This window comes from Natrix helvetica (genome assembly GCF_964273705.1).
Source record: "Natrix helvetica genome assembly, chromosome: 1".
Taxonomy (NCBI): Eukaryota; Metazoa; Chordata; class Lepidosauria; order Squamata; family Natricidae; genus Natrix; species Natrix helvetica.
In genome coordinates this window covers 352653169-352672772 of record NC_138548.1, presented here as the reverse complement: position 1 = coordinate 352672772, position 19604 = coordinate 352653169, and the positions used below count along the sequence as shown (strand labels likewise).

The 19604-nt window shown below is 44.2% G+C and overlaps 1 protein-coding gene and 1 long non-coding RNA gene across 2 annotated transcripts in view; one reads left to right on the top strand and one right to left on the bottom strand.

Moving 5' to 3' along the window:
* LOC309383178 overlaps positions 1-19604 on the bottom strand; it is a 474080-nt gene that overhangs the window by 382277 nt on the left and 72199 nt on the right. The gene's annotated exons all lie outside the window — the stretch shown is intronic.
* Positions 1993-13274, top strand: LOC309383390 (uncharacterized protein). Its single transcript, XM_081935880.1, has 6 exons — positions 1993-2301; positions 5284-5442; positions 6748-6852; positions 8494-8592; positions 9785-9886; positions 11067-13274. Exons 2-6 carry the CDS (start codon positions 5409-5411, stop codon positions 12443-12445), a joined length of 1719 nt encoding a protein of 572 aa, XP_081792006.1. The 5' UTR covers positions 1993-2301; positions 5284-5408; the 3' UTR covers positions 12446-13274.

The following is a 19604-nucleotide window of genomic DNA, read 5'->3' as shown; positions in this document are numbered from 1 at the left end:
AGTCGCCAAGGTTGAGAAACACTGATCTATAGGAGAGTTGGATGCATCTGAAATATGTGAAAACAGCCAATATATATATATATAAAAGGTAAAGGTTCCCCTCGCATATATGTGCTAGTCGTTCCTGACTCTAGGTGGCGGTGCTCATCTCTGTTTCAAAGCCGACAAGCTTGCACTGTCCGAAGATGTCTCCGTGGTCATGTGGCTGGCGTGACTAAATGCCAAAGGAGCACGGAACACTGTTACCTTCCCACCAAAAGGTGATCCCTATTTTTCTACTTGTATTTTTACATGCTTTGGAACTGTTAGGTTGGCAGAAGTTAGGACAAGTAACGGGGGCTCACTCCGTTATGCGGTGCTAAGGATTCGAACTGCCTAACTACCGACCTTTCTGATCGATAAGCTCAGCATCTTAGCCACTGAGCCACCGTGTCCCTATATGTAAAATCAAATTCTGACTCTTGGATTCATTTGGTTGGCCTTTGCCATGATGGGAATGACTAGCGGCAAAATAAATGATAAAATGTTGACGTTGAGCTCAGCTGTTTGACTTTGAGACATTTCCATGGTTTTTTTTTGTAACCACAACAGAAAATTGATTTGCCATTTTTTTTTTCTAGTATTGTATGGTTTCTTTTGGCTTACCAGTCTAACCGACAGCCTGGGTATTTATTTCTCTCTCAGAGCTAAATGTTTTCTGAAATCAGCCATGGGCAATTGTGGCTGGTCACCAACTTGGGTCATTGCAAAATACTGAGTATTATTCCTGTAAGCTGGTTCTGTCAGCTTAGCCTACGGTTGTATTGTCCTTGCCATTCCTACAACCATTGCACACTCTGGCTTTTAGTCAACCGTGTACTTAACCAAAGTCAGGTATTTGAACATTAAATTGGATCAATTTAGGAATTAAAAATTGAACTGGACCAAATCAGGACCAAATTATAAAGTGGCTTCTACTAAATTCGTTTGTTTTCAAATTGAGATGCTGTCCATTTTACTCACAGAATGACTGGGGAGTTTACAAGTAAAAATATCAACACTATATAAAAATACAATAGATCAGCTACATGATATATATGGCATTACATAAATCAGGTATTATAAATTAAACTAGACAAAATAGGATACAGGTAGTCCTCGACTGATGACAGTTCAAAGTTACAACGGCACTGAAAATTTACGTGATTATTTTACACATGACTTTGGCAGCCTTATGATCAAAATTCAGATAGTGTTGGCAACTGACTCATATTTACAACGGTTGCAGTGCTCCGGGGTATATGATCCCCTTTTTGTGACCTGACGAGCAAAGTCAATGGGAAAAACAGATTCACTTAACAACCGGGTTACTAACTTAACAAGTGCAGTGATTCACTTAACTGTAGCAAGAAAGGTCGTAAAATGGGACAAAAACTCACTTAACAAATGTTTCACTGGGCAACGTTACCTTTGGGCTCAAGTGCGATTTCAAATCGAGGACTGCCTGTACAATACGTTGCCCAGATAAGGTGGGGGTTTTTTTTAACAAAAGTGGACCAAATAAGGTATGAGTTGAATTGAGCCAAACCATGCATTGGCCCATCGGCGGAAGCCTTCGTGCATCGCTCTGCTTAGGCAGCAGAAGAATCTTGTTTCTGGCGCCCGCCCGCTTTAAAAGAACTCCGCATCCTCCGCCTTTCCCCAATCGGGCTATCTAGAGACAGAGGGGCTGGCGGTGGGCGGAGCCTGTCCCTGCCTTCCTCGATGGATCGAACCCGCCGCCGGGCGCCCTGCCCTCTACGCCTTTCCAGGCCTTTGGCTTGACTTCAGCCACGTGACGGGAAGCGGAAAACCCGAGGGAAAACCCGTCCGCAAAAACAGCCGGGAGAGTCCCGGGGACGCACCCCGTAGTTCCCCCCACCAACCCCTCCCTCCTCCCGTTCCCTGCCCTTCCTTTCATCCGGAGATCCTGACCCGGATCTTTTCTGCCAGTCTCCCCCCCCTCGAGAGCCCTGGGATGGGGGGACGGGCTTCCTCCCGGCTGATCTTGGCGCCGAGGCAATTGCAGCCTTCGTGCCCAAGGAGGGTGGCGGTGGAGAGGGAAGCGAAGCGTCTCGGGGTCTTCGTGCCTGGATGCCCGGCGCTGAGCTGGATGGGGGTGCGGCGCGCATTTTGCACGGGGACGACAAGCTTTGCAAGGCTTTGAGCCTGGAAGCTCCGTTGGGAAGGAAGCGGGAGAAGAGAAATTATTGCTTGCAGCAGCAGCAGCAGCAGCAGCAGCAGCGGATCTTCCGAGCGGGCAGCGATCCGGTGGCTAAACGGGTAAGAGTAACACGCACACAAAACGCACGCACCCACCTCTACACCTGTTTCTGAAGTCAGCACCCCGATCCACCTCGCCTCCCCATTGCTACAGCCTCCGCTAACACCTATCCTTTATTTGCTTGTCCTGGGTGGCAGGAGGTGGTGACTAAACGGGTGAGAGTAAAACACACACACAGACACACCTCTACACCTGTTTCTGAATCCATCTCCCCTCTCCATTGCTACAGCCTCTGCTAACACCCATCCTTTATTTGCTTGTCTGGGAGGTGTTCACCAGATTTTACATCTCTGTTTGGGTTCTCACGTGATGCTGCCTAGTGGTGTGTGCCTTTAACGGGGATGAGCGTCTCAGTATTGTCTTATGCCATTTAGCTAGTACAGAAAAAATCATAGTTTTCATGAGTTCATGCATTGTGTGTACCCAGCCACAAGTGGTGTCCTCCAAAATTGATAGTACCGTCAGAGCTGGTGCTCTGTTAAGATTAATACAATACAATACAATAGCAGAGTTGGAAGGGACCTTGGAGGTCTTTTAGTCCAACCCCCTGCCTAGGCAGGAAACCCTATACCATTTCAGACAGATGGCTATCCAACATCTTCTTAAAGACTTCCAGTGTTGGGGCATTCACAACTTCTGGAGGCATTTTCTGTTCCACTGATTAATTTTTCTAACTGTCAGGAAGTTTCTCCTCAGTTCTAAGTTGCTTCTCTCCTTGATTAGTTTCCACCCATTGCTTCTTGTTCTGCCCTCAGGTGCCTTGGAGAATAGTTTGACTCCCTCTTCTTTGTGGCAACCCCTGAGATATTGGAACACTGCTCTCATGTCTCCCCTAGTCCTTCTTTCTCTTAAGCTAGACATACCCAGTTCCCATACCCATATCCAGGTGATCCTTACAATTCTGCAATACAGTGGTTCCCAGTTCTTATTGATATGTATACCACCACCATGTCATCAAAACGTTTGAGGATGGCCATAACAAGCAAGAGTCACTAGTGAGGTGGATACAGTACAAATACTATGTTACATATTACTGTCCTGAATGGTTCAGCCGAAATCCAAAGCTAAAAAAAAATGACTTTTAAGTTCTTTTTACAATTTAAAAAGGCCGAGATTTTGTGAAGGCAGCAGCTCTAGCAGATTTGCTAGTTATTGCCTGAAGCCATGCAAGATTCTGCGTGAGTCAGTCGGAATCATGTGAAATGTAATGATGCTTGAATTTGATGCCATTTTCTAGCAATTGTTTTTATAGACAATCCCAAGTGGAAACTCCCTCCTGTATCCATATGGAGGATCAGGGGCACCTGGGTCACAGTATTGGAAATACTGTAATCTAGTGTGTTCAAAGTTGAGACAATTAGAAGCTCAAAGTTGAGAGAACTAGAAACTGCTAGAGCGCTGCTTGGTTAGTGCAGGATCTCTTGATCTTTCCAGTTTAGAAAAAGATCAAATAATGAATGTGGGGGAAGGGAATATTTAAAGGTCATTAGTGGACCAATGCTTCCCTTAACCTCTCTTGTTCCTTACATATCAAAAGAAACTTTTTTTGTTATTTTGGGCATTTGTTGCGAGTCTTATCTCATTCTGAGCCTTAGCTTTCTCTATCCTTGCAGATTTGGGCTGCTTGCTGTTTATTCTGCTCTAGTTACAAGCTGCCCTGTCCATTATTTTTTTTATACTTGTCCTTTTTTGTCCCTCAACTAGTCAGAACATTTTGTGCAGCCATGATTTTTAAATGTCATATTTTTAAAAAAATAAATCAGTCATGCATTAGGTTAGGCTATGAGGCATGGCTTATTTTTTAAAAAAGGCTGGATTCATTGCTCAAGCCAAAACACATGAATTTACTTCTAATATAGAGCTAACCTGCTGCCCCAATGTGGAAAAGTTCCACGTTATTTATGTATTTTTTTGGAATGGGCGCAGCTCCTCATCTTTTCATTCTGATGCTTTTCTCTCGCTCATTTCTGTCTGGAAAAAATAGAACAGGCATATCATGTTTCCCCGAAAATAAGACAGGATCCTATTTTCTTTTGACCCCCCCCAAAATAAGTGCCTTATTGGCCTTATTTTCAGGGAGGTCTAATTATTTTTGAGGTGCAGGAGGCAGATAGCGTGGTCCCCTCATGGCTGCTGCTGTGTTACAATATTTTCAAAGCGTGGCTTATTTTAGAACATGCCCCCAAAAGCCCGATTGGGCTTATTATCCGGGGAAGTCTTATTTTCAGGGAAACAGGGTATTAGATTTTAAAAGGTACACTGGTTTGATACAGAATTCATAGCATCCTTGGTGCGCTCTGAACTTGGTTGCCTGCTTGAAGATGTTTCATTACCCAACTAGGTAACATCATCAGGTCAGTGTGTTTGTTAGAAACTCAGGCACACAAAGTTTGCATGGAGCTAAAGAAGTGTTCCCTGAATTTGGAAGAGAAACACACATCTATTTGTGATTACATGGTTTTTTGCTATAGATTATGAATTATCACTGGAGACAGGTGGAGATAGCAGCTATTGGTCCCTGCAGTGATGATAATCAGGCCCAATTCAATAGCACCTACCCAAGTAACTGAAAACATCACCCTAATTCTCATCCTATTTGATAGAAACTTGAATCCAGAAGTGGAATAGATTTTCCCAATGTGGGTGCCTTCCAGATAGTTGACTTCAACTTCTACAATGGTCAATAAGGGCCACAATGTGCAAAGGATTCTGGGAAACGTGGTCCATGCATCTCGGGACACCCAGGTTGAAGAAGGCCACTCTGGGTATTCATTAGCTTTTCCTCTATGATTATCTGTAATGATCACAGTATGGTTCTTGGCAGGTTAGTAGACGTTCTGAACTGACTTACATGCCTGGATCCAGCGTCTCAATCTCTGGAATGACAGCTACTGGCCAGAATACACATTGGATTGCCATGGGGTGGGATATATAATAGAAAACCTTTTGCAAATTCTGAAAAACCTTTATGCTAAAAACAGGTGCCGTATCCTCCCCCCTCCCCCAAGGACATCAGGCAACCTCTGAAGATGCAGCCCTGTGCATCTGGTGAAGGAGGAACCACAGACTTCTGAACCCATATCCATGAAACTGATTCTGGACGGATATGCAAGAGAATTCCAGGAAAATGTCTTCGTTGGGTAAGGATTTGATTCTCCTTTTACCTATTGTTTATGCTCTTTTGTGGGCCCGTACTGATCAAGGGACATCCCTTCCTGAAATCACATTTTCGAGTTAAACACTCTTGGAGTAAAATTAACTAATTCTAATCAAGGAGAGAAGCAATCTAGAACCAAGGAGAAATTTCCTGACAGTTAGAACAATTAATCAGGGGAACAACTTGCCTCCAGAAGTTGTGAATGCCCCAACACTGGAAGTTTTTAAGAAGATGTTGGATAGCCAGTTGTCTGAAGTGGTATAGGACAGTGACGGCTAATCTTTTTCTCCTTGTCTGCCGAAATCGTCCGTGAGCAAGCGTTCCTTCCCACTGCACATGTATGTACAACCCCTCCCGTGCTCCCCCTGCCCCCTGCACATGCATGTGACCCCCTCGCACTCCCCCCACATGTGCGTGACCCCCTCTCCTTTTTTCCCCCTGATTTTTTTTTATTTTTGAATAAACACAAACAAGACACAACAAACACCATAAAAACATCTTCCATTACAGATTGTAAAAAGTGTGTCAATTGGTTACAAAAAACTTTTGTCCATCCCTTCCACCGTCATCACCTATGATTCATATCAAGTTATATATTTTACATCCGATATATTTATATATATATTACTATCATCATACCTCATCCTTCATATGACTATAGTTGTTTTAATGTCCCTTTATAACAAACATTCCAAAGTTTGAAACAAAACCACATAGTGGCATTCCCTTATCTATTTTCAATATCATCCAGCCACATTATACCTTTATAACACATTCAAAATAAAAAATTATTTATGTTTGATAACAAAATTTTGTGCCTCTTTTCTTAATCACTGTTTACAATTTATATCCAATTTCCCTTTTATCCTGTCGATACAAATATTACATTATTATCATGATCAGTCATTTATTTAAGAATAGTTGGACTAAGTTTATCTTACTTTTTCCCCTTTTTTCACCATTTAAAATTTATACCAAATTTCCTCTTGTCAAACCAATACATATTGGTTTGTATCTGTGGGCATGCGAGCTGTCGCCCAGCCTCCATTGCTTCTACAAGCTAAGTTGCTTCTTTATCAGACCATGGTCTAGTTTGCAGCTCTTCTTCCGGTCTCCCAGATGGAGATATTTGAAACTCTTTTATTGGCCTCAAAGGCTGTTAGGATGTTATTTGTAAATGGTAGATGTGAACAATAACATATACTGTACCGTACCAAACCCCCCGCCCCCACCAACATAAGAGTCAGCAATATCTTATTTTTCAATATCTTTTCTTTGTCTTAATTAGAATTCCCTAACGTGACAATTAAGTTAGAAGACAAAGAAGATGTTTCTTGGCTTCCAAACAACCAGGTGGCCGAAGGAAGTCGGAGTTTCTCAGTTGATCATTCAGGTACAGAAAGAAAAAAACCTAGATTTGTGCCCAATGCTTTTTAAGATCCACAGGATGGAGCTAGACAAAGGAACTACGGTACTTTTCACTCTGTAAGATACACTCCCGTTTTCGGCCTACACGTGTCCCATTTTCGGCCTCTGCGTGTCCCTTTTTCGGCCTCCGCATCCCGTCCCCCTATTTTTTGCCTCTTTGCATCCTGTTTTTCGCCTCAGCACGTCTTATTTTCAGCCTCTGCGCCCCCCATTTTTTGCCTCTGCGCATCCCATTTTCGGCCTCCAAAATGGGGCACATGGAGGCAAAAAACAGCCGAAGGGTGGGGCCCTGCGGGTGAGCGGAGCTTCGGCAATATTTGCGCTGTAAGACACCCAGACATTTCCACCCACTTTGGGGAGACAAAAATTGCATCTTATGGAGCGAAAAATACAGTAAATTTCTTAAATGAAATGTAGTGGAGCATAACTTGAATATTGGGCACTATCTAATAAAATGAAATTCAATGGTGAAAAGAGTAAGGTTCTACATTTAGGCAAGAAAAACGAAATGTATAGATACAGTATAGATGCTACCTTGCTCAATTGTAGTAACTGTGAGAGGGATCTTGGAGTCCTAGTGGGCAACCATTTAAATATGAGCCAGCAATGTGCAGCAGCTGCCAAAAAAGCCAACACAGTTCTAGGCTGCATAAACAGAGGGATAAAATCAAGATCACGTTGAAGTGTTAATACCACTTTATAATGCCTTGGTAAGGCCACACTTGGAATACTGCATCCAGTTTTGGTCGCCACGATGTAAAAAAGATGTGGAGACTCTAGAAAGAGTGCAGAGAAGAGCAACAAAGATGATTAGGGGACTGCAGACTAAAACATATGAAGAACGGTTGCAGGAACTAGGTATGTCTAGCTTAAGAGAAAGAAGGACTAGGGGAGACATGATAGCAGTGTTCCAATATCTCAGGGGTTGCCACAAAGAAGAGGGAGTCAAACTATTCTCCAAGGCACCTGAGGGTAGAACAAGAAGCAATGGGTGGAAACTAATCAAGGAGAGAAGCAACTTAGAACTGAGGAGAAATTTCCTGACAGTTAGAACAATGAATCCGTGGAAGAGAAGTTGCCTCCAGAAGTTGTGAATGCCCCAACACTGGAAGTCTTTAAGAAGATGTTGGATAGCCATTTGTCTGAAACGGTATAAGGTTTCCTGCCTAGGCAGGGGGTTGGACTAGAAGACCTCCAAGGTCCCTTCCTACTCTGCTATTGTATTGTATTGTATAACGATTAAAGGATTGAACCATGAGCTAGGTTGTGTACACCTTATATTTATTACCTTAGCCCAGGCAATCTACCGGATTCCAGCTTCAATGCTCTTCTCTGATATTTGGGATAAGTTTTACTTCTAGAATGGTTACTGTAAGTTTCACTGCACCAAGAACACTCCCATCAACACTTGCAGGGCAAACTGCTAATATACAAAGAGGAACCAAACCCCACTCCCTTCCAGCATTGATATTGCTACCTAGTTGGGTAATGAAACATCTGTAAGAAAATAAGCACAGGGAGATCGAGAACCTCACAGATCAACCATGAGCTACAAATAATTCTCTTCTATTTGTACAATGCACCTGTTTGTTTTCTTCCTACATAGGATTTCCTGTTCCCAAGTCTGAAGTGATCCATGGGGGAGATCCATGGATTCCAGAGCCTGCTTCACAAGAAAAAGAAATTCCAGTAGATTATGGTTCTGGTAAGATTAACTATTGAGTGAATTATTGCGATTAATCTAGATTTCCTACATCAGGAGTTCTTTAATTGGTGCACCGTTGAAAAAAACAGGTTATAGAGAAAGTCTTTCCATGTGGTTACTAAGTGTTGATAGTAAATTGATGGCACATAATCAGTTAGTCAATTTAATCTAGGTTTCCCACATTAGAAGTTCTCTAATTCTGCTCCAAGATGCTGAGTTTGTCGATCAGAAAGGTCGGCAGTTCGGTGGTTTGAATCCCTAGCGCCACGTAACGGAGTGAGCTCCCGTTACTTGTCCCAGCTTCTGCCAGAAGAAGTTCGAAAGCATATAAAATGCAAGTAGAAAAAAAGGAACCAACTTTGGTGGAAAGGTAACAGCGTTCCATGCACCTTTGGCATTTAGTCATGCCGGCCACATCACCACGGAGACGTCTTCAGACAGCGCTGGCTCTTCGGCTTTGAAACGGAGAAGAGCACCGCCCCCTACAGTCGGGAACGACTAGCACATGTGTGCAAGGGAAACTTTGCCTTTTAATTCTGCTCCATTATACCTTTAGAAAATTACTACACTGTAGCATTGCTCTAGAGCAGTGTTTCTCAAACTTGGCGACTTTAAGTCCTGTGGACTTCAACTCCCAGAATCGCCCAGCCAGCATAGCTGGCTGGGGAATTCTGGGAGTTGAAGTCCACAGGACTTAAATTCGCCAAGTTTGAGAAACACTGCTCTAGAGTTTGGGAAACCAAGATCAGTTTTTAATTCAGCCACTGGATCATCTTGATTTGAAGATAAAATAATGGGAGAAATGTCACAATTGTATTTTGAAGTACATTAAGACAAATCACTCTTTCTTCCCTTCATACATGCCCTTAATTTTGTGTTTGATGAAATGTGTCCATTCTGAAATTACTGTGTATTGGGGGGAGGGTTTTTTTTGCTGCTATTCACAGACTTGCTTTAAGGCAGCTTATTGTCCTCCAGAACTGGGGGCATTGCAGTTCCCAGCATTCCAAGGCATCAGGGCAAAGGGAATTCTGGGAGTTGAAGTCCCAATACACCTGGAAAATGCCAGGTTTGAGAACAGTTGTTCTGAAGTATTGCATAAAGTTCTGGGATTTGTCCAGAAAATTGTACATATCCTCCGTTGCCAGTTATCAAAATAGCATTTCTATCGTATCTCATTTCCTCTGATCAGAGCTTCCAGATGTAATAATAAAGCTGGAACAAGAAGAAATCCCGTATGTTCCCTGCCCCCAGGTTTCAGAAACAAATGTGACATTCAAAACAGTCCAATCAGGTAAGTGTAATTAATTTACTCCATTACGTTTTATCACTAAGAAGAAAGGTCTGTGCTGACCTTACCTCAAATTCCTTCTAAGAGCCAGTTTGGTCTAGTGTTGCAGGCTAGAAACCAGGTGGTAGTGAATTTTAGTCCCACCATAGGAATGAAAGCTATTTGGGTGACTTTGGATTAATCACCAGGACAAAAGTGAGTTCTAGTCTCTCCTTAGGCATGAAAACTGACTGGGTAACTTTGGGTCAGACACGGGGGTGGGATTCAACTGGTTGGGACCGGTTCAGGCGAACGGGATGCTAATTTTACATCTGGTTCGCAGAACCGGTAGTTGCAAGGACTGGCTGGCCCCTCCCACCCCGTCCCTCCCAGGAGTCTCCACGCAGACTCTAGGAGGGCAAAAAACAGGCCTCCAGGAAGTTCCAGGAGAGCCGCTTTCGCCCTCCTGGAGCCTCAAGGAAACCCTCCGGAGCCTGGGAAGGGTGAAAAACGGGCCTCCCAGAAGTCTGGGAATGGACCTGTTTCTGGCCTCCAGAGCCCAGGGGAGGCTGTCTTCGCCCTCTCGGAGGCTCGAGAAAAATGTCCCCCCCCCCCCGGTTCAGGAGGCCAAGTAGGCCACACCCACCATGGCCACACCTGTGCAGCAACCGGGCAGAGAACCGGTTGCTAAAATCTTTTAATCCCAACATGATGCAAAAGGTGTGTGTGTGTGTGAGAGAGAGAGAGAGAAGGAGGGAGGGAGAGAGAGAGAGAGAGAAAGAAAGAAAGAAAGAAAGAAAGAAAGAAAGAAAGAAAGAAAGAAAGAAAGAAAGAAAGAAAGAAAGAAAGAAAGAGCGAGAGATCCAGCAGGTTCCATGTTCCTTCTGCTTTTAGAGGATCTGAGATGCCAGGCTGGAGAAAGACCTTCGTCTGGGCCACAAACTACATTATGGCTTAACACAATCTACGTAAACTGGGGCACCACCTGGGGAGATCGTAACAATTTTCTTTCCATGAAATTACTCCAGATATAGACTGAGGTGGTCCTCCAAGAGATGTCCGAGGACAATCAAAAGATCAAAATCCTGTCATAACTCCCCCAAACATTTTGATTCTCCTTTCCCCACTCCCCCGGTAGATGTCCCTGCTGAAAACCTAATCCTGGCTTGATTAAAAATGAGCATTTCTTTGTTTATCCCAATAGGTGTCCATGACAAAATGTTGCAGAGAGACATACCATTTTACTCCGGCTGCGTGAGACGTTTCCCTGACAAAGCCGACCGTGTCAAACAAGAGAACCAAAACACGGCGGAGAAGCCCCACAAGTGCTCGTGCTGCACCAAAAGCTTCATGAAGCGGTCCAACCTTCGTACCCACGAGAGAATCCACACGGGGGAGAAGCCATTCCGTTGCTCCGAATGTGGCAACAGCTTCAGCGATGGTTCCAGTCTCATCAGGCACAAGCGGAAGCACACCGGGGAGAAGCCGTACAGCTGCTCAGCGTGTGGGAAGCGGTTCAACCAGAGCTCCAGCCTCATCAGGCACGAGCGGAGTCACACGGAGCATAGACCCTACAAGTGCTTGGAATGTGGGAAAAGGTTCAACCAGAGCTCCACCCTCGTGCGGCACGAAAGGATCCACCGAGAACAGAGACTGTACAAATGCTCGGGCTGCGAGAAGAGATTTATTCAGAGCTCCAGTCTCCTGGCTCACGAGAGGATCCACCGGGGAGAGAAACCTTACAGCTGCACAACTTGCGGGAAAGGCTTCGTCCAGAAATCTAACCTTCTGATTCACGAGATGAAACACACCGGTTTGAAGCCCTTCAAGTGTCCGGACTGCGGGAAAGGCTTCAATCAGAATTCAAGCCTCGTCATACACCGGAGAATCCACACGGGGGAAAAACCGTACAGTTGCTCACACTGCCGGAGACCTTTCAGCGACAAGTCGAGCCTTAACAAACACGAGCGAGCCCACCGAGGGGACAAACCGTACAAGTGTTCCAGCTGCGGGAAAAGCTTTGTGCGGCGATCTCACCTCTTGACTCACGAAAGGATCCATACGGGGGTGAAGCCGTTCAAGTGCTCGGATTGCGGGAAAAGCTTCAGCAGCCGGTCGCACTTGATCAGGCACGAGGGGACGCACACGGGGGAGAAGCCCTACGATTGCTCGTTCTGCGGGAAAAGCTTCAACCGGAAGTCCAACCTGACGAACCACGAGAGGACGCACACGGGGGAGGAGCCTTACAAGTGCTCCGATTGCGGGAAAAGCTTCAGCGACAGGTCCAGCCTGATTAAACACGAGCGGATCCACACCGGGGAGAAGCCGTACAGCTGCACGTCCTGCGAGAAGAGCTTCAGCGACAAGTCGAGCCTTATCAGGCACGAGCGGATCCATACGGAGGAGAAGCCGTACAAATGCTCCGATTGCGGGAAAGGATTCAACCAGAGTTCAAGTCTCATCGTGCACGAGAGGACCCACACGGGCGAGAAACCCTTCAAATGCTCCGATTGCGGGAAAGGCTTCATTCGCAGGACGATTCTTAATAAACACGAGAGGACCCATGCTGGGGAGAAACAATAAAAAACATCAAGCCTGGGTTAGTGGACAAGGCCCAGATTCCGTGATGAACTCCTAGGTCTTCTGATTTGACAGTACACTTGCTTGAAGGAAACTGTTGGAATGAATGTAGGCTAGTCATAGAGCTGTGCACTGAGAAATTCTTCTATTTCTGTGGTTTTAGGTAGCCTTAGAGCAGAGATGGACAATTACGGCAACTTTTGGACCTGTGGACTTCAACTCCCAGAATCCCTGAGACAGCCATTTTATGCTGGCTCAAGAATTCTGGGAGTTGAAGTCCACAGGTGGTAATGTTCTCATAATTGCCCATCCCAGCCTTAGAGAGATGTTTCTCCTTGCCTTCCAATCCCTTTTTCATCATCATGTGATATGGAGATTGACGCATAGGCCACAGGTCAACACAGAATTCCCTGTTTTAAAGGCATTACATTGAGTGAATTGCAAACACACTAGATTCTCCTGCTGGAATGTGATTCTGATGTTATTCCTCCATGGAGATCTGCCAGCGTATGGCATAGAGAGGGGATGCGCAAGACAGTCTATTAACAGTTAAGGATAGAGTGGAGGATTGTGGGATTGATAACGTCAACTGTATGAAATTGTTCTTTCCCCAGAAAATAAAACGAGAGTGTGTGATGGGAAAAATAAAACATGGGTTGTAAAGAATTACGAACCTAAACTTAGAAAAGAAACGGCTGCATTAATAACTATAAAAAGTAATTTTTAAAACATTTAAGTGTTGTTTTCTACGACATCATGGATAATAGTCCCTAGTGGAAGGACGGATATCCCTGTTTGATAGCAATAGCCCTTAGACTTATATACCTCTTCATAGGGCTTTTACAGCCCTCCCTAAGCAGTTTACAGAGTCAGCCTATTGCCCCTAACAATCTGGGTCCTCATTTTACCCACCTCGGAAGGATGGAAGGCTGAGTCAACCTTGAGCCTGGTGAGATTTGATCTGCCAAATTGCAGGTAGCCGGCAGTTAGCAGAAGTAGCCTGCAGTACTGCACTCTAACCACTGCACCACCGTGGCTTAAATGGATGACTGAGTCATTCTGGATTTTCCAAAATTAGAGATTAGAAGCCGTTTGGGTATATGAAGTTTCACATCTGTAATTAGATTTCTTTTTCCCTCTCCTCTCTTGCACTCCCATGTCCTTGCTGCAAGTCTCCCTTAAGGCTAAGGGGAAATATGGTAACAGTCTACGCAGGGCTGTCAAAAATCTATTTCATTGAGAGCCGCATCAGGGTTGTATTTGATCTTGGTGGGACGGGGGGCGTGGCCAGTTCGACATTACTCGTGTCGAGGGGCACCTGTGGTAACCTGAGCACTCTGCCAGCGAAAATGGGCTCCCAAGGTCTGTTTTCAGCTGCGACGGCATCCTGCAACCCTCTTCCAGCAAAAATGGAGCTTGGGACAGCCAGCCGCCCCCCCCCCCAAGCTCTGTTTTCATGGGCAGAGGCACCGCGGGGCGGTCCTTGGCTGTTTCCAGGGCAGTCCCGTGGGCCAGATGTAAGCACCTCGAGTGCTAGATTTGGCCCCTAGGCCTTGAGTTTGACACAGGGATGAAATGCTACCAGTTCGGACAGGATCGCCCAAACCGGTAGTAAAAATGCTACTGGTTCGCCCGAACCAGTAGTAAAAAAAAATCCTATTGGTTCGGGCGAACCCTTTTTTTTGACGATCAGCTGGGGCAACGTGTTTTATATTAGCTAGAAAGCAGGATTTCCTGCTTTCTAGCTAATCTAAATCGCGTGGCACAACGGATTCCCTCCCCTTTGCTGTTCGCGTACCTTTGCAGGGGTGCTCTGTAGCAGGCTGCGCCCACCTACCCAGATGTCAGTAGCAAAGGTAAGTGGATTTCACCCCTGGTTTGACACCCTGATCTACAGACATCGATAATGCTTATCTTACACTACAATTAGGATCAGAATTACCATTGCTAAGCAAAGTGATTGTTAATGAGGGGTGCCTGATTTTACGACCTTTTTGCCATCGTTGTTAAGCGAATCACTGCAGTTGTTAAGCAAATCACACAGTCGTGAAGCGAATTCAGCTTTCTCCGATGATTTTGCTTGTCGGAAGCCAACTGGGTAAGTGCTGGTCACACGACCCCAGGACATTGCAACCATTGTAAATGTGTGCCAGTTACCAGCCTTCCGAATTTTGATCACGTAACCATGAGGATACTGCAGTGGTCGTAAACGTGAGGACTTCTCTCAATGCCATTGTAAGTATGGTTGCTAAACATAAGGTTGCAAGTCGAGGACTTACCCATATCTAAAAGGAGAATCAAGTTGAGCATGGACCAAGAGAATGAGCTAAAATTAAGAAAAAGGAAATTCAGAGCGAATATACAACTAGTTCTCGACATATGACACCAAGGGAGCTCCAAATTTCTGTTGTTAAGTGAGACATTTGTTAAGGGAGGTTTGCCTCATTTTATCACCTTGCCACCGTTAAGTGAATCACTGCATTTGATAAGTTCGTTCCATGGTTTATTAAGTGAATCTGGCTACCCAGTTGATTTTATTTGTCAAAAGCTTCCAAAAGGTGGTCACATGACCCCAGGACATGGCAACGGTCTGTCAGGGGAAGATTTATTTCACCCTGAACTAGATGAGGTCTTAGATCGGGGCTGTTTCCAACAGGCATATTCTTTAAGGTGCGAAGAAAAAGAAATAAACATTCTGGAGAAACATATTCTAATTAATAAACAAACTTTAATTCAAAAATAATAAATGGAAATAAAAACAAAACTAACTAATCGTTACATTTTGAAAGAAACAGCTTGTCTGCCAGTCTCCTGGTAGACAGACAAAGATCAAAAGGAAAACTCTGGAATGTGTGTGTGTGAGCAGGCGCAGTACATCACTGTCAGATAAGAACTTATGACCTGCGCAATAACTCTTTCAGTTTAACTATTTAGTGTCAATTCAGTCAGTTCAGGCTAGCAAACAATTTAACGCAGTGACACGGTCGTAAGTATGAACCAGTTGCCAAGCAGCTGAATTTGGATCACATGATCAGGGAGCTGCTATAAAGGTTGCAACTGAAAAACGGTCATACGTCTTTTTTTCAGTGCCGTCGTAAATGAACGGTCACTAAACAAACTTAGCCATCTGTCTGAAACTGTATAGGGTTTCCTGCCTAGGCAGGGGGTTGGACTAGAAGACCTCCAAGGTCCCTTCCAACTCTACTATTGTATTGTATTGTATGTCAAAGACTACCTGTGTTAAATTCTCCTGCCATTGTTGTATTATGCAGACCAGAACACAACGACGTGATGTTTCACAGGTGTCTTGAGACCAGGTGCACTGTAGACAGCAGCTCTTGATAAAATAGCTCCGTTGATAATCAGCCCAAACCTTGCATTGGCCCTTAATGGCAGCAGCAGCTGGAATTAGGCACAAAATGTGTGTTTGTGTGTGGGAGTGAGACAGAGACAGACACGCAATCCGTGACCTTGGCCTCCCCTTGCTATTCATGTAGGTCATACAGAGGTGACCCCAATAAACAATCACTCATTTGAGTTCTGGGGGGGGGGTTGATCAGAGAATTCGTTTAACACATATTTGTGTGGATGTGTTGGGGAGAAGGGTTTTTTATTTAACGTTCCTCGTCAGCCATCAAAATTCAGGGAGTCCTTGATTTAGGACCACAATTGAGCCCCCTAATCTTAACAACTTTTTTGCTCCCCCCCCCCTCTGCCCCATTAACTTTGATTGTCGGAAGCTGGCTGGGAAGGATACTAATGGTGACCCCCACCCCTCCCAGGACACTACAATTATAAATAAATGCCAAGTACCTGGATTATTCAGAATTGAGTTCTGGGTTCCCCCCTCCAGACAAAAGTCACCCTTGATCAGTGGTGGGTTCCGGAAACCCCAAAAACCTCAAATATTGGTAAGGAGGGCCGGCGGGTGCGTCCTCCAAAGCACTGTACCGGAACGGTACTTGGTGCTCCCGGCAGGCACCGGGACACCCGTACCGGGACGTACTAGTCGTAACCCACCACTGCTCTTAATCTAGGGCAGTGGTTCTCAACCTGTGGGTCGGGACCCCTTTGGGGGGGTCGAACAACCCTTTCACAGGGGTCACCTAAGACCATTGAAAAACACATATTTTCAAACAAAATGCAGAAAACATAATTTTATGTTTGGGGGTCACCACAACATGAGGAACTGTATTAAAGGGTCGCGGCATTAGGAAGGTTGAGACCCACTGATCTAGGGGCTCCAGTATTGAATATTGGCCAAGATCACACATTCTGCTCAACCACAGCTGGCATCTCAGTTATGTTTATCACATTTGGCTGGATGAAGTCACATCCTCTAAGCCAGTGTTTCTCAACCTTGTCAACTTGAAGATGTCTGGACTTCAACTCCCAGAATTCCCCAGCCAGCCGGCTGGGGAATTCTGGGAGTTGAAGTCCAGACATCTTCAAGTTGACAAGGTTGAGAAACACTGCTCTAAGCCATGATTTCTAAGCCACAAGATGGCTTTTGTTTTAGAGCAGGGATGGCAACTGTGACAGCTTTACAACCTGTGGACTTCAATTTTCAGAATTGAAGCATAGCTAGATCAGGAATTCTGGGAGTTGAAGTCCACAGGTTATGAAGTCACCATAGTTGGCCACCTAATTTAGAGCTTTGTGTCCCAGTCTTGGCAATTTCCAAATGTGTCGACTTCCATTTCCCAGAGTTCCTCAGTAAACATGCTCATTACTAAGGATTCTGGGAGTTGAAGTCCACCCGTATGGAAATTTTGAAAATACTGACAGAATATTGGGTGAGCCCAATTTGCATATAGCAGCATTACTATTTTAAGTTGTACTTTACAGAATTCTATGAATATTCACTATAGATCTTAAACAACATGCATTTATACACCGAGCCTGTCACAGTTGCTTGCAACCTTGGTGTCTGAAATGAAAATTGCCTTCACCTTAAGTGAGCATATCTACATTTGTTTGTTGATCTCTGCATACAGTAGCCGTTGTTCTTTTTATTTCACTGGTCTTCCAGGAGTTATTTTTGAGATCCAAAGCAGTGGTGAAATTCATTTTTTTTTTTACTACCAGTTCTATGGGCGTAGCTTGGTGGACGTAGAAGAGGAAGGACTCTGCAAAATCTCCATTCCCACCCCACTCCTGGGGCCAGCCAGAGGTGGCATTTGCCGGTTTTCCAAACTACTCAAAATTTTCACTACCGGTTCTCCAGAACCTGTCAGAACCTGCTGAATTTCACCCCTGATACAAAGAGTTTGGAGAACAATTGCACTAGAAGTTTTCTAATCAGATAATCTTTTTTTAAAAAAAATCTTGCTACAGATAGGCCTCTTGAATTCTGATTTGTGAATGCATGAATTCATTCACACATGCATAAATATATATACATACACAAACATACATTTATAGTCCCACTTTTAACCTCCTGGCAAACATCTTATTCTGGGGCTTTTTAAGGGTAAATTCTGTGATGGATCCAGAAACTATACAAATAACGCATTAGTACCAGGATTGAAATGCTACCGGTTCGGGCCGGTTCACCCAAACCAGTAGTAAAAAAATGCTACTAATTCGCAGAACTGGTAGTAAAAAATACTAAATAAAGTTTTTTTAAAAAAGTTCCGACGATCGCATGTCACACAGCTGGTCTTCGGAACTTTTCCTTTTTATGCATTTTTTTTAATTATAGATTTTCCGGAAATGTGGAGGTGGGATGGGAGTCCCTTTTTGCTCCCAGCTGTGACAAAAATGGGGGTGAGAGGGTGCTGAGAAAGAAATAACAGAAGGAAGGAAGGAAGGAGAAAGAAAAAGGGAGGGGGAAAAAGGAGAGGAAGGAAGGACTACAAACCTGGCATTAGATGCCGCTTCAGAGGATAATCCAGGGCTGGAAGGGACCTGGGGGTCATCTAGTCCAACCCTGTTCCAGCAGACCATTGTTAAACTGAGTTTCTGTCTTTTTCAATCTCCCCGTTACATGACTACATAGCCACACCCACCCAGTCACATGACCCACCACCACCAAGCCACGCCTACTAAGTTACACCCACAGACCAGGTAAATTTAGATTTCACCACTGATTTAAAGTAGAATAAAATATGAATTAAAATGTAAGAATGAAGACGTGGCATAAAAGGGAGAGTTAGAAGCTTGCTTAAAGGGACAGGGAAATGTCATCAGCCTCTAACCACAAGATGTTCTAGCCAACGTCCCTACGTCAAAAGTCCAAACCACAAGGTTCAATTAAAGTTTGTTAATGGCACGTAGTCCATACCTGTAACAAAAGAAGAAGTAAGACCCCCATCTACTTATAAGGCTTTTTCCCCAAAATAACCAATAAGAAATGAGTTAAGTGTTTCCGTGTTACACTGTCTTTGAGAATGTATAAGAACGCATGCTTCAATAATGAAAGTTGTTCAGAATTTGCAATGTTAGCCATGGGCTAGCTTTCTGAACCTGACCGCCAAATAAACTTTTCCTGTATCCTGAGAAGTCTGTCGTTTTCTGCAACAGATTAGTACATTACTTCTTCATGTTGTTGGAGACTATTTTATTCCTCCATATAGGAATGCTCTGCAAGTAGAAAACATGTACAGGAAGTCCTCCACTTAAAACCCCAATTCAATCCAAAATATCTGTTGCTACGTAAGACAGTTAAGTGAATGTTGCCCCATTTTACGACTTTTCTTGCCACAGTTAGGTGAATCGCTGCAGTTGTTAAGTTAGCAACATGGTTGTTAAGTGAAACCGGCTTCCCCACTGACATTGCTTGTGAGAAGGGATCACGTGACCCCAGGAAAATAGGAACCAATTGCCAAGCATCTGAATTTTGATCAAGTGACTATAAGGATGCTACAACAGTCGTAAGTGTGAAAAATGATCATAGGTCACTTTTTTCAGTCAGTCACTAAATAAACTGTTGTAAGTCAAGGACGACCTAGTTTGAGTTTGAGTTTTATTAAATTTATATACCGCCCCCCTCTCCCCACAGGGACTCGGGGCGGTGTACAGACAGTACATATAAAACAACAAAGCAAACCAACAAAACATTAGACAACCAGCATAAACATACGGTCTGTAAAATACCCGAACTCATTTCAAGTTAAAAACAGTCTAAAACCAAATTAAAACCCCAAAATTTACAATATTA